At 47.2% G+C, this 12832-nt stretch overlaps 1 protein-coding gene across 1 annotated transcript in view; it reads left to right on the top strand.

The window, feature by feature from the left end:
• Positions 1–4522: 4522 nt before the first annotated feature.
• pdcd4a (programmed cell death 4a) overlaps positions 4523–12832 on the top strand; it is a 26936-nt gene continuing 18626 nt past the window's right edge. The window contains exons 1-3 of the mRNA XM_080534645.1: positions 4523–4579; positions 4742–4840; positions 11812–12102. Coding sequence (XP_080390771.1) covers positions 4795–4840; positions 11812–12102 — 337 coding nt within the window. The 5' untranslated portion in view covers positions 4523–4579; positions 4742–4794. The remainder of the gene's footprint in view (positions 4580–4741; positions 4841–11811; positions 12103–12832) is intronic.

The following is a 12832-nucleotide window of genomic DNA, read 5'->3' as shown; positions in this document are numbered from 1 at the left end:
ACCAGAGACAGACGGTACAGTGTGTTTGGCAAACTGTCCTCCCATCTTGAATAACATTGGGATTCACATTCTAACTGGAATGTGTTGGTCGTGGAACTTTGGGTGCCCATGTCAATTTCTAATCTCAAACACACTTTGCTAGGCTGGATACCAATATTACATATTATATAGACAATGCCTCTGGGACTAGCTTCATCCTTCTTGCCTGGGGGGTATTCCATCAACGTCGCTAAAGGACAAGCCAGCCTTATTCTGATCAATCCCGCGAGATTTATTTAAAAATCCAGCCTCGTTGCGAGATTTACCAAAATAAGCCTGGGTTTCGCTTTAGTGACGTTGATGGAATCCCCCCCTGGACAGCAACTAGTGATTTCCTGTCTCTACGCCCCGCCCACCACCAACCTGCCCCGCCCCCCGTCCGTCCGTCTCTCTGTTGATAGGCCAAGGGGCCTAGGCCCCCAATGCCAGACTGTTACCTCGCCTCGCCGCGGAACGGATGTTGTTGTTTACGCTACCTTATCCAGATGCTATAATAATGATAATAATAATAATGATAATAATAATAATAATAATACTCTATATTTGTACTAACTTTATTTTGTAAAGCCAGGAAGTGACGTGTAGAGTAGCCGCTGGTGACCGCTGCCAACCTCGCAGCGATTTGATTGGTCCGGTGGAGCTTCTCATTCCCGAAAAAACGTTGTTGTTGTTATTGTTGTCAGGATTCAGGATTCTTGTTGTTGTTGTTGTTGTTGTTTCTCTTTCTCCCCCAGGGGGGAACAAAGTCTCCTATCTCACCCACACCTGCTATTGGCTGATAGCATAGCAGGCCATACCGACCGTGACTGTTAGTGAAATAATTCAGTTGAATATTTAAAATGTGCTATATAGGGTGTGCTATCTACTACTGTCTGATTGTAATTGCTGCCCCCCTTTCTCTTGTGTCTGGAGTGCATGTGTGAGGGAAGTGTGATGATGAGGGAGTCGTCGTCAATATCACTGTGTACAGCGTGTCATCATTGATTGAAGCTTATTGATTTCTTGATTATAGGGCCAAAGCTGATTGATGGTGGTGTGCGTTTGTTAAAAAAACTGATGTTCGTCAATAGACTTTATGGCCTTTTTCCAGAAAACACGATTTGTTTATTTTGTATATCCCTGTCTATGACATACACAGTTATTTCTAAGCCCTATTCTAAATGTAACACAAGTGCTACTATGATGAACTATATTCACAGTTCTTCTTCTTTTATATCTACCATTGTTTTTTTTTCAAATGCTCAGTTATTTGGTTGAATTTTGCCATTTTTCATATCAGTCAGAATGTGTTTACTGCTCTTGGTTTTTTTCCATATTTAAATTCGGTCATCCCCCCCAACGCTTAGGAAACAAACTGTGGATTTTGTGTGGAAATAAATGTTACAAAGTGCTTCACAAAGAGAGGCCTGACGCTTTATTTCATCGCTAGAAACGGTGTGAGGGTTTGATACCTGAGGAAAAGGTCCAACGTTTTCTTTTTTGCTTTCCCTCCCTTTTTCATTATAAAGGCACACCTCTAGTGTGCTATTGATTTATGCTGATATTCAAAAGGAAATGTTCTTTGGAGCTCGAGCAATATTTCGCAGCGAGGTGCAGCACAGCTAGTGTGTTGACACACCTACGTACTGACTGACTTGATGAAGCTGCATGATTCACACTGACTCACTGGAGGCTGTTTGTTCACTTCAAACACAGCCAGTTGAGATCCAACCAAGCTCTGAGGTTTTGATTCAGCGTAGATCCCTAAATTGAACTGAAATCTCTTCAATTCAGTAGATGATGTAGACTAGGCTAGGTCTGACATGCAGTATACATTATTATAATCATTTGATCAATGTTAATATCACATGAAAACAATAAATCGATGTCCTGCTGTATATTTCGATGTGTCATGCGGCTTCAATAATCCAAAATGCTTATGCTCGAGTATTTATATTTGGATGAATATCTTGTTATTGACTGACCTTGAGAATTCTGTATGCCCCAATCTTTCAATTGCTGCTTTGCAGAGCAGTGTTGGCTTGAAGAGGTGTTGCTACTATTACTAATCCCAGGATTTCACGCAGCACTACCGCCATCTTGTGGTCTGCATTGGAACTGACTCATATGCTCTCAGGGCCACCTTATCATTTCTAGCTCTCCATTGACTCATTTCTCCCCTCTCCTCTCCCCTGCTACTCTTCCTCAGGTTGTTTTCTGCACCTTCTCCCATCCCCCCGTCCTGGACCAGTCCTGGTCGGCTAGCCTAAACCTCTCCAGACCTCTGAGGGAGGCGTTGATTGGAAGGTATGGCTACAACAACAATAACTCAGGCGATACAGAACTGCCCTAGGACAGCAGAGTCTCTCATTTTGGTTTCTGCTCCTCGCTAACTCTGATGTCTTGGTGTCCTTCCACAGTGCAGGCATGCTGTTTCAAAATAATCAGAAATCCCACTCAGTTCTATTGTAAGAGAGATGCCACAGCCTCCCTCTAACACACACACACACACACACACACAAACGCACGCACACACATACATACACACACACACACACGCACACCACACCTTAATAGCCTAATAAGATGCCAAAGCCACTAAGGCCCTGAGTATTGGCTTTAGATAGGAACACACAGCCAACCACACACACACACACACACACACACACACACACACACACACACACACAGTCTGGGGTGTCACAGAACAAATCGATGATATTGCTTTCCATTGCAAATGTCTTTAATGTTTAAGTTTATTGTTACGTCACATTACACAAGTATAAGAGAGACAAATTCGTAGGCTTCGGTTCCTGACATCGCAGCACAAGACAATAAGGCAATAGGCATATTTCAAGATTTAAAAAAAGTGACAATAGTACAGGATACACATAAGTGATAAGAATAAAAAACAAGACAGTATACATACATAAATTAGCAGTATCCAGACAATATGCAGACAATAAGGCACCAGGCATAATTCAAGATGAAAACAGGACATGAGTGACGAATAAGACAGGATACAATTAGCAGTACAACTAGTAATAAAAATAGCTAGTTCAAGTACTAAAGTGGCTGTGACCTTAAGGTTTAGGTAGTGAATGGTCTACAGTAGGCTTGTTTATGAGCCTGATGGCCTGGGGGAAGTAGCTGTTGGTTAGCCTCTGAGTTTTGGCCCTGAGGCTCCGGAAGAGGCTTTGCCTTTTGTACACACACACACACACACACACACACACACACACACACACACACACACACACACACACACACACAGAGAGAGAGAGCTGGTGTTGGTTTCTCTGTCAAGGGAACAGTCTCCTGCGTGATGGATGACATGGACAGGCTGGTCAATGTTAATCCATAAGGTCAAAGGTCATTGAGACTGCAAGGTTCAGAGACTTAACCTTTCGAAACCTAAAACCCCCCTCAAAGACACACACACACACACACACACACACACACACACACACACACACACACACACACACACACACACACAGACACAGACACAGACACACACACACACACACACACACACACACATTGTCTGGGGGTGTCACAGAACAAATCGATGATATTGCTTTCCATTGCAAATAAACGTGGTGCTTTCAACACTCAACCCTTTCAACGTCCCACCCAGCGCTGGCCTATACATTAGCAGCACTAAAGGCTGTGACCCCAATCCCACATTAGAAGCCTCCTTCACATCTGCCAGTCAAGCCATGTGCTTGAAACCAGATACCGGTTTGCTGGATTAGAATTGGACATGCTTGTCTGTACTTACCATCAATCAAAACACAACAACATATGTGAGTGCAGTGCATGCACGTCTGAGAAATGGAAAAGCATATATTTATGGTGACATTTTGCAGGCTATTCATGCAAAAAGGTCGATGAATTAGACATTTCAACATAAGGCAATTCAGGTGGAATAGCTTCTCTCTACTTAGTTAGTTTAGAGGAGATATTTCATGCCACCTTTCCATGTCACTCTCTCTATGCAATGGTAGCCTATGTGCTAGACACATAAGTCTGTCAGTTGTTGAGATGACATCGGTGTTTTGATTGGAAACCGCACAACTAAAAGCACAGGTGAAACATGTGTGAACACGATTTGAATACACGTACTGTTACGCCTCATCATAAATGTGGCAGTAAATATAATGTTGTAAATATATGACCTATTTTGTCCTGTCTGTCTTTACTGCCGTGTGATTGGTCTGAACAGGGCAGTCCCTGCCCCCCTGTGTTAACCAATCCCGATGTGCGCTTTTACGCACGTGATTTGACGCAGACAGACGTTTCCAAAGTTAAAAACAGACTTTGTTTATCTTTTCAGTTCTGCTGCTGAAATGTGCACGGACTAGTTTTCTCTTCCGTCGTTGTTGTTGCGCGTGCTCTCTCCAGATTTATTCTGAGAAGAGTGCTGGATCTATCATCGCTTATCAGAACATTTTGGTCGGTAGTTTTTTTTTTTTTTTTTTTGTGCTCTTTTCATTTGCAACTGCATTTCATTATCGTTTTCGTAACAGAGCCCTGACGTTATCTAGTGAGATTTCTGGTGAGATTTTTTCCCCCCAAATAATTTGAAGATCTCAAGGCGTGTGCATATTCTACCACTATATCGGATTTACATGCATCCTTTGTTTGATTATTGATTGTTGTTGTTGTTGTTGTTGTTGTTGTTGCACGTCTTGTTTCGGCGATTTGTTTTCCGTGACAGACTCACACGGTGGGGACTGTGATCTCTCGGTAAACAAGAATTGAACGATCGCCATGGCGACCGAAGTGGAGACATGGACCGCCGCTCCGAAACACGATGGTGAGTTGAATGAAAAAGCTCGAACGCTTTAATGTCTCTGTGCAGAGGAGTCGTCGTTGTGAGTGAATGGGGGAAAACACATTGGTGCACTCCTCCTTTTGTCTCTGGCGGGGATGGGCTGCAGTTCAGCCACGAGCCACCATGTGCTCTCTCCTGCATCGTGTTGTTCCCTGAGCGCTGGAGCCATGTTGACAGAAAGCTGTAGGCTCTGTAAAACTCATTCGATGAAACACTTTAACCAAATTGCAAAGTGAAGCATGATAGATATTTCAGTATGTGTCGTTGTGGGATTGTTGTTGCGTCCTTTGTCTCGCCTGGGACGCGTGTGGAGACGCGCTCCAACTTTTAACCCTTTGGAGACTTTTTGCATTTTGGCACAGTGCATTATTCCTCGTCCGAGCTCTCGATTTGACCCACCAGAGTCGTGCTTCAAAACAAACCACGGTTGCGAAATCTCGCTGACATACATAGTAGTAGGTGGATGGAAATGTGTGATTTCCTGTTAGGATAAATATTTTCTCCACGTCCGTAATGGATCAGAGACACTCTATGCAATCAGACCATTGTTGTATTCGTGAGTTTAGGTGAGTGAATAGGGCTCATTTTAATCACAACCTCAAAGGCATGATGAGATCAGTTTCAACCCCCTCGACGAACGTGTTTGTTTGCACGCGGCCAAACAAGGAACTGAATGTTTATAAAAACACCCCCCCATCTCTCTCTGCGCTGACGTCCGATGCCCAGACATGGATCCATTCCTAAACCTTTCTATTGAATAAAAAACCGCTACAACAAAAAATGTACTGATTATAAAACACAATACACGCCATGCATTATCGACGTGCATGTTCATATTGCATGTGCCTGATGCTTATGGCCAGTGTTGATATTGAATGCGTAACCAGCGACCCCCCCCCCATATGCCATACTCCATTCTATTGGCAATAACACAGCCGTCTGTGCTTGTCTGGGCGCTGGGGAGTCATTGATTGATTGTGTTGATGTGACTGGCTACACTGCCGTGCCTCCCAATGCAGCCTAGTCGTTCTCCAGACCAGTGAGCCAGTCACAGCTCTCCTCCACAACGAGCCCTGTAGGATTACAGTGACGTCGCCGTGTATAGCTGGCAGTGTGTCCCTATAGGAATGCCTTACACAACCCGTGTCCTTCTAGAATGTTACATAAAGAGAGAAGTGCATATTTTATGTGTAGTCCTGTGTTCTGTCGTTACGTCGTGTGCGAGCCATGTTACTTAACCGTAGCTATGGCCCCCCCCCACATGTATTTTTGTATCCAAATATAGATTCATCGGTATTATGATTTCATTCACTTCACTGTGAAAAATATTCCATTCCCAAAATGTAGAACTCGGCCGAGGGTAGGCTACATAACATGTGTCCCAGTATCCATAGTATGATAACATCACACAGGTGTGTGACACTGGGGGAATGTGACTCGGGGCTGCTCTGCTCTGCCGCTGTTGTTGCCTGCCTCTCTCCGTCATCTGTGGACAGTATCGCCTCTCTGTCATCTGTGGACAGTTGGCCTGCCGTTCCAGATGAACCCCCTACCCAAGGAAGGGCTCACCACCGCCACGCTTGATTAGACAGCTCGGCTGGAGTTGTGGTCAGCTACACACTCCGTCAAAGGTGCCATTGTGTCGGTTTAAACCCCCCCCCCCCCACACACACACACACCCACCCCCTGCTAATTGCAAACTAGCTGCTAGCATATAGGGAAGATACAGGTTATGGAGTATAATAATTGCCGCTTCTGGCAAAAATTAACCTTTTAAACAGCGTCAACGACCTTTCGCTTACTGGGTTGTGGCTGATTGATTATGCATCGACACAGTGTTCAGAGTGGCCAATGTCAACTAGTTCGACATGTGCCTGTGTTTCATAACGACCTGTCTGTTTGCCTGCAGGGAGGATGTGGGTTTTGAGGAACTTATCTCGTCAGAGGAGCCTATAGTGCCGCTTGACAGATCTGAGTGTTAATTAACTTGACAGCTTCAGCTTAGTGGTCGGCCAGGTGTACATTTATGTAACTCCATAGGTGTGTGTGGTGGGTGTGTGTGTGTGCATATACACTCACCGAGCACTTTATTAGGAGGCTATTTTGAGCGTTGTTGCTCAAAGTATGAGTAGTGTGTTCCTAATAAAGTGTGTGTGTGTGTGTACATATTACACTGATATGTCAAGCCTGGTTTGTTCATGGCCTGGTGAGTTAACAGAATGGAGGTTAAGGCCTTTTGTAAACGCTCCCCCCCTCCTCCTCCCCTCCTTTCTGAGCCTCTTGACGTTCACATCATGAACAAGAACAATCCCCAGCTTGAGAAGATGTAATATATAAGCAAAAGAGCTGGAGCCGGTGGGCTGTGTAGGCCCAATTCTCATGAATAATTGCGTGTGTGTTGTGGACAGGAAAGGCGATTTATTTATTTTTTTGGGGGGGGGGAGCATACGGAGGACAGGAAACTTATTATTTTCATTTTTGAGGAAATGTGTTAAAAGCACAGTAGAAAACTAAAGCGCGAGGAGATCGGACAGTCGTCTGTTGTAATTCTCCTGACAGTTGAACAGTTACCCCCCCCTTCCCCGAAGGGCTTGGATAGACTCACCCACCACACACACACACACACACCCCCTCACCCTCTGGAGCCAACCGCTAATACAGAACACTCTCCCCGGTGTTACTTCACACTTGTAATGACATCCCTCCTTCCTCACTTGGAAGAGATCACTGATCAGACATGACCGGACGGGGTTCGGCTCGCGCCGACAAAGCGAGGGAGGGAGGGAGGGAGGGAAGGAAGGAAGGGAAGAAGGAAGGAAGGAGGGAAAGGGACGCTTTAAAAAAAAGAAAAGTTTCGTAGAAGGTGTCAAGCAGGACCTGTTCGTGTGTCACGTGACTGCTCCGGTGTTTTCCGTGCCGCTGAGAGGGTGGGGTGACCCGTTCTCTGGACACTTTCTTGGGAAACTGGGTCAATCCTCCTCTCCCGAGCGCTCGGATGCAAAACTTGCTCCACTGACCTCCGAGGCACACTCCAGCACGCACGCAACTGTCGCCAGAATGCCTTCACACTCTCTCCACGACTCGAGAGACGTCCCCCCCCCCTCTAGCCTTGTTGGGGCTATTCTATTTCTGCTGAGGGAAAAAGAGTTGTTATGGACAAACACACACGTTTGTCACACACACACACACACACACACACCCTGCCTGTGACCCGGATCAAGCCAAAGCTTTTAGGAGGAGCTTACTCTTTGGTGTTGTGTGTGTGTGTGTGTGTGTGTGTGTATGTGCATGCATGTGTGTGGAAGAGCTCCCTAACTAAGGCTGCTGTAAAGACAAGTGTCAACAAAGGGTTAGGGTTAGGGCGGGGAGGGGGGGTGTTCAAAGGCTGTGGGTTATCTCTTTCATGGTGGTGGATGGGTAGTCTAGTCTGGATTAAGGGCGGAAAGGGGGCTGTGTCTGTGATTTCTTCAGTCAGCGACCGGAGATTGAGCTCTGCACACACCTCTGCAAATCTAAAACGGGTGCTATGCGACAGTAGAGAGAGAGAGAAAACCAAAACAATCCCTCCCCTTTCAGTTCCCCTTCTCAGAAGAGTGACAGCGAACAGGGCCTCCGTGTGTCGGCCGAGGTGGAAAGGCCTGTGGCCCCCGCGACCGCTACACACCGGAAGCTAGCCTCCTATACCTTTACCGCCGCCTGTAAGCTAGGTACATGTTGACTCGCTGCCCGTCAATGCTTGAGTTGGCTGCAGCCCAAACAAGTTTTTGTTTTTTCCTCTCTCTTCTCTCCCTCTACCTCTCCCTCAAAAGCTCTCTCTCTCTCTCTCTCTCTCTCTCTTTTTTTCTCCTCCTGTTTTCCTTCTGGTCAGGCCTGTTTTTTGGCAGTTTGACGTTGGTCAGTTTTTTACGACCCTGGCATGAATGGAGGAGGAGGAGGAGTAGGAGGAGGTGGTGGTCAGTATTTTTTTTTACAGCTTGTGCAGGGCAGGGGAGTGGACAGGACAGGAAGCTCTTCATGTGTGACTCACTGCGCGGTGGTAGTTGTGTGTGTGCGCGTGTCTGTGTGTCTGTGTGCTCGCATAGTGAAACCGGTCATTTTTATAGCCCTTGATCCTCACAGAATACCTCCTCACAACATGGACCTACCACCACGGAACATCTCGTTCGATGGACACGACAACAAGAGTCCAGCCCCTTTCCAAAGTCACCCCTCACCCCCCTTGTATCCTCTAGTTTTTCCAGGAACCAGACCCTAAACCCCGTGGCAGGTTATGAAGGGCCCTGTGGCCCGCCCCGGAGCAAGACTAGAGGGTAGACTGGAGCTGCGGTGTGGGCTCTCCTACTGCCCGTTCTCGTGTCTAGCTGGCCCTGTAATCTATAGGGCTCTGACTCCTCCTCCACACCCCGCCGTCTGGGCTCTGGCCGCTGGGGGGGTGGAGGGAGGTGGTGGGGGGTGGAGGGGTGGGTGGTAGTATATTCATTACACTCTGAGGAATTCCTGTTCTCTCTCCCTCGCGCTCTCTCTCCCTCGCGCTCTAACTCCCTCCATCTCTCCCCCCCTCCCACAGCCTGTGTCACATGACTGTCGAGGGGTCCCAAGTGAACACGTCCATATGTAGGCAGGCCCTCTGTGAGTGACACGGGCACGGCGGAGGGTGGAGGAGGAGGAGAAAAAGTGCTGGCCTCAGCGTATTTTTTCCCCCCCCCCACATGCTCTCCTCTACCCCCTCCCTCCTTCCTGCCTCCATACTTTGTTGTTGTTGTTGTCTTTCGTTGTCTCTCTGAGATTTTGGACCCAGACTTCTTTTCTTTTTTCTTTTTTCTCTCTTTCTACACTTTAAGGGCAGAAGTGTGTGTGTGTGTGTGTGTGTGTGTGTGTCTGTGTGTGTGTGTGTGTCTGTGTGTGGTGGGCCATTCTGTGCGTCAGGCCGTGTTGTGCATTAGTGGGATGCTCTGGTCGTTGTCAGGGCAGGGTCAGGTATGTTTGGGTGTGTTTCTCTGTGCGGCGGCGGCTAGCGTTAGCGTGTCAAGCTATATGTGTCCCGGCTATATATACAAGTGTGTCACTTACGTTTGAGGCTCTGCAGTAGTCTATGAGCACTAGGAGGCATAGAATGCAACCACCATTTCTGTCTCTCTCTCTGTTTCTCTCTGTCTCTCTTGCTTTTAGCAGTTGGACGTTTGCGCGGAGCTCCAATACAGTGCCTGCAAGCCCCCCTATCTCTCCTCTCCAGAGCTGTCATTATCGCAAACATCGGTCAGCCTTTTCACAAGAATTGCAACCCTTCAGAAGCAGATAAGCGACCATTTAACTGACCTCATTCAAGCGGCAGTAATCTTCACTTTCAATCGTGTCACAGTTCTCGAGTTCGACCTGACGATAAACAAAGCGTTGTTGTTTACCCTGTCAGAGACACATTTTATGGTCGTCCTGTTACGGTCGGCCAGCGACAGCAGGTCAGCGTCATAAAGCGGTCGCTGATGTAACGTGTATCGGATTGTGCCGGGGTTGTAAGGAGTTGTAAATATTGCATCATTTATTTTTTTTAAGCAACAGCATACCCATATGGGGCATGGCTGGCGTCTGGAACTCTGTTGGTTATCAGCCACGACGACAACATGATTACACCACTTAACCTTCAGCCTTGTGACACTCGACGCTTAACACCGAAAGGACGTTGAGCGTGTTGAGCCACAGAACCAATGTGACCCATTTTGATCCATTGATTATACAGGCAAGTCCTAGTGAGATTTGACATAACCGAACAGTTCTCAGGAAGGGGTGTGTGTGTGTGTGTGTGTGTGTGTCTGTGTATCTCAGCCATCGTAAGGACATAATGATGAAACATAGGTGAATGCTGCCTGTTTCCATAGTGACGCGGTATTTATAAAATGACACTGATTGGCCCAATGTCCATAGACGCCTATCAACATTTAATTTCCAACACGGGAAACAGAATAATTAATTGTTTTCTCATTAATCCACATAACATCCTTTTTAATGAATTCTCACATTCCCAATTACCTCATTCGTCGGGGACAACATGTTCACTGTCAACTTGTTTCATTTTTATTTTTTATTTTTTATTTTTTTAAAGCTCTAACAGCTGTCGCTGAAGAAAACCGCAAGTCTCCCTTTTCACAGATGCATTGTTGTTCGGAAACAATAAGCCCTTTCTCTCATACCTGAAAGTCACTCTGCGTACTGCAATGTTGATCTAGAAGGGAAATTATGTTCTCTCTCTATCTCTCTCTCTGAACATTCCCCGGGTGCTTTGAAAGTTTGGGATTTTTCCCCTGACTCACCGGCTCCGTGTAATCCCGCTGGTGGTAATAATATTAGAATAATCCCCTGACTGTCCAGGCTAGTTCCCTCCTGATGCCCTGCCGTCCAATCAGAAGCTCTCTATTCTAGTCGTGGAGAAGCAGGAAAGGTGATATTAAAATGCTGTTCGTTGGGAGTCCACCTCAGGTCCTTTGGAGGGCATATCGACTTCCTCAAATGGATACATTTGATCACTTCCTCATTATTACCACCTGGATGAATCAGATGTTTTCTGTAGATTTTCATATTGTTTGATTGAAGCGGAGTGGGTGGTGATTCCTGGTACTGTAGGTTTCTGTCTTTCATAGAAGCAGAACGGTCACTTTTTTGGTGAGATTATTTTGAGATTTCTTGGGGGGGGGGGTTGTCTTTGAAAGTGCCAATTGTGTTTATATGCACCTAAGGTTCCACAGAAATGGAATCTGGAACACAAGACAGACACACAGACAGACAGACACACAGACAGACACACACATCTGTGTGTAGTTTCCTAGTTAACTCCCACCATCAGGAAAAAAAACTCCTGGCCCTAGTGCACCAAATATACGCTCACTAGCCACAGGAACGCATTGCTAATTTTGCCCCTCCCTCCTGTCCCCCCCCTCCCCCCTCTCATGTCCGTCCCACAGGGGTGTTCAACTTCGACAACGACCTGGCCGAGGCGGACCACCCCTACGACGACGACGACGACCTGATCGAGGCGGAGGTGAACGGCAACTGGACGCCGCAGGAGAAGGCCCTGCACGAGGCGCGCCTGAAGGCCAAGGCCAAGCGGCGCGTGCGCAAGTCGTCGTCCCGCAGCGAGTCACTGTCCGAGTCCCAGTCGGGCGACCCCGCCGACCCCAACAGCCCCAAGGGGAAGGTCAACGCCAACGACCGCAAGTCCAGGGCGGGCAAGGGCCGGGGCCTGCCCAAGAAAGGTTCGCCACGCTACGCTATGCTAGGCTAGGCTAGGATACGCTACACATACACACACACACACTGAGTGACCGACTGACACACACACACACACACACACACACTGTATGACCGACTGACACACATACACACACACACACACACACACACTGAGTGACCGACTGACACACACACACACACACACTGAGGGACCGACTGACACATACACACACACACACACAGACCCGACTGACACACACACACACACACACTGAGGGACCGACTGACACATACACACACACACACACACAGACACACACACACACACACACACACACACACACACTGAGTGACCGACTGACACACATACACACTCACACTCATACAAAAGGGGAGGGGGGGGGCACATGGTCAGGACAAGCCTATATTGTCCACGCAGACAACAGCCATGTCCATCACCTGTTTGATGGTCCATCTCAGTGATGATTCACACCATGAATCGTCCTCTCTTCCCTGCACTAATACACTACACCACACCACTCTACTGCACACCACACTACTACACACTACACTACTACACACCACACTACTGCACACCACACTACTGCACACCACACTACACTACTACACACAGCTAGGCTAAGGCTAACTATGCTAATGCTAACCACGATGAGGGAGACTGTTCCCCCAAAAACATGCTGCTGTGCCAATTGGCTGTCTCTAAACGCTGCTGCTTTCTTCTCTCTCCCCCCC

Source organism: Nansenia antarctica, assembly GCF_963989245.1.
Source record: "Nansenia antarctica genome assembly, chromosome: 6".
Classification (NCBI taxonomy): Eukaryota; Metazoa; Chordata; class Actinopteri; order Argentiniformes; family Microstomatidae; genus Nansenia; species Nansenia antarctica.
The sequence above is the reverse complement of the archived record's forward strand: the minus strand, read 5'-3'. Positions and strand labels throughout refer to the sequence as shown.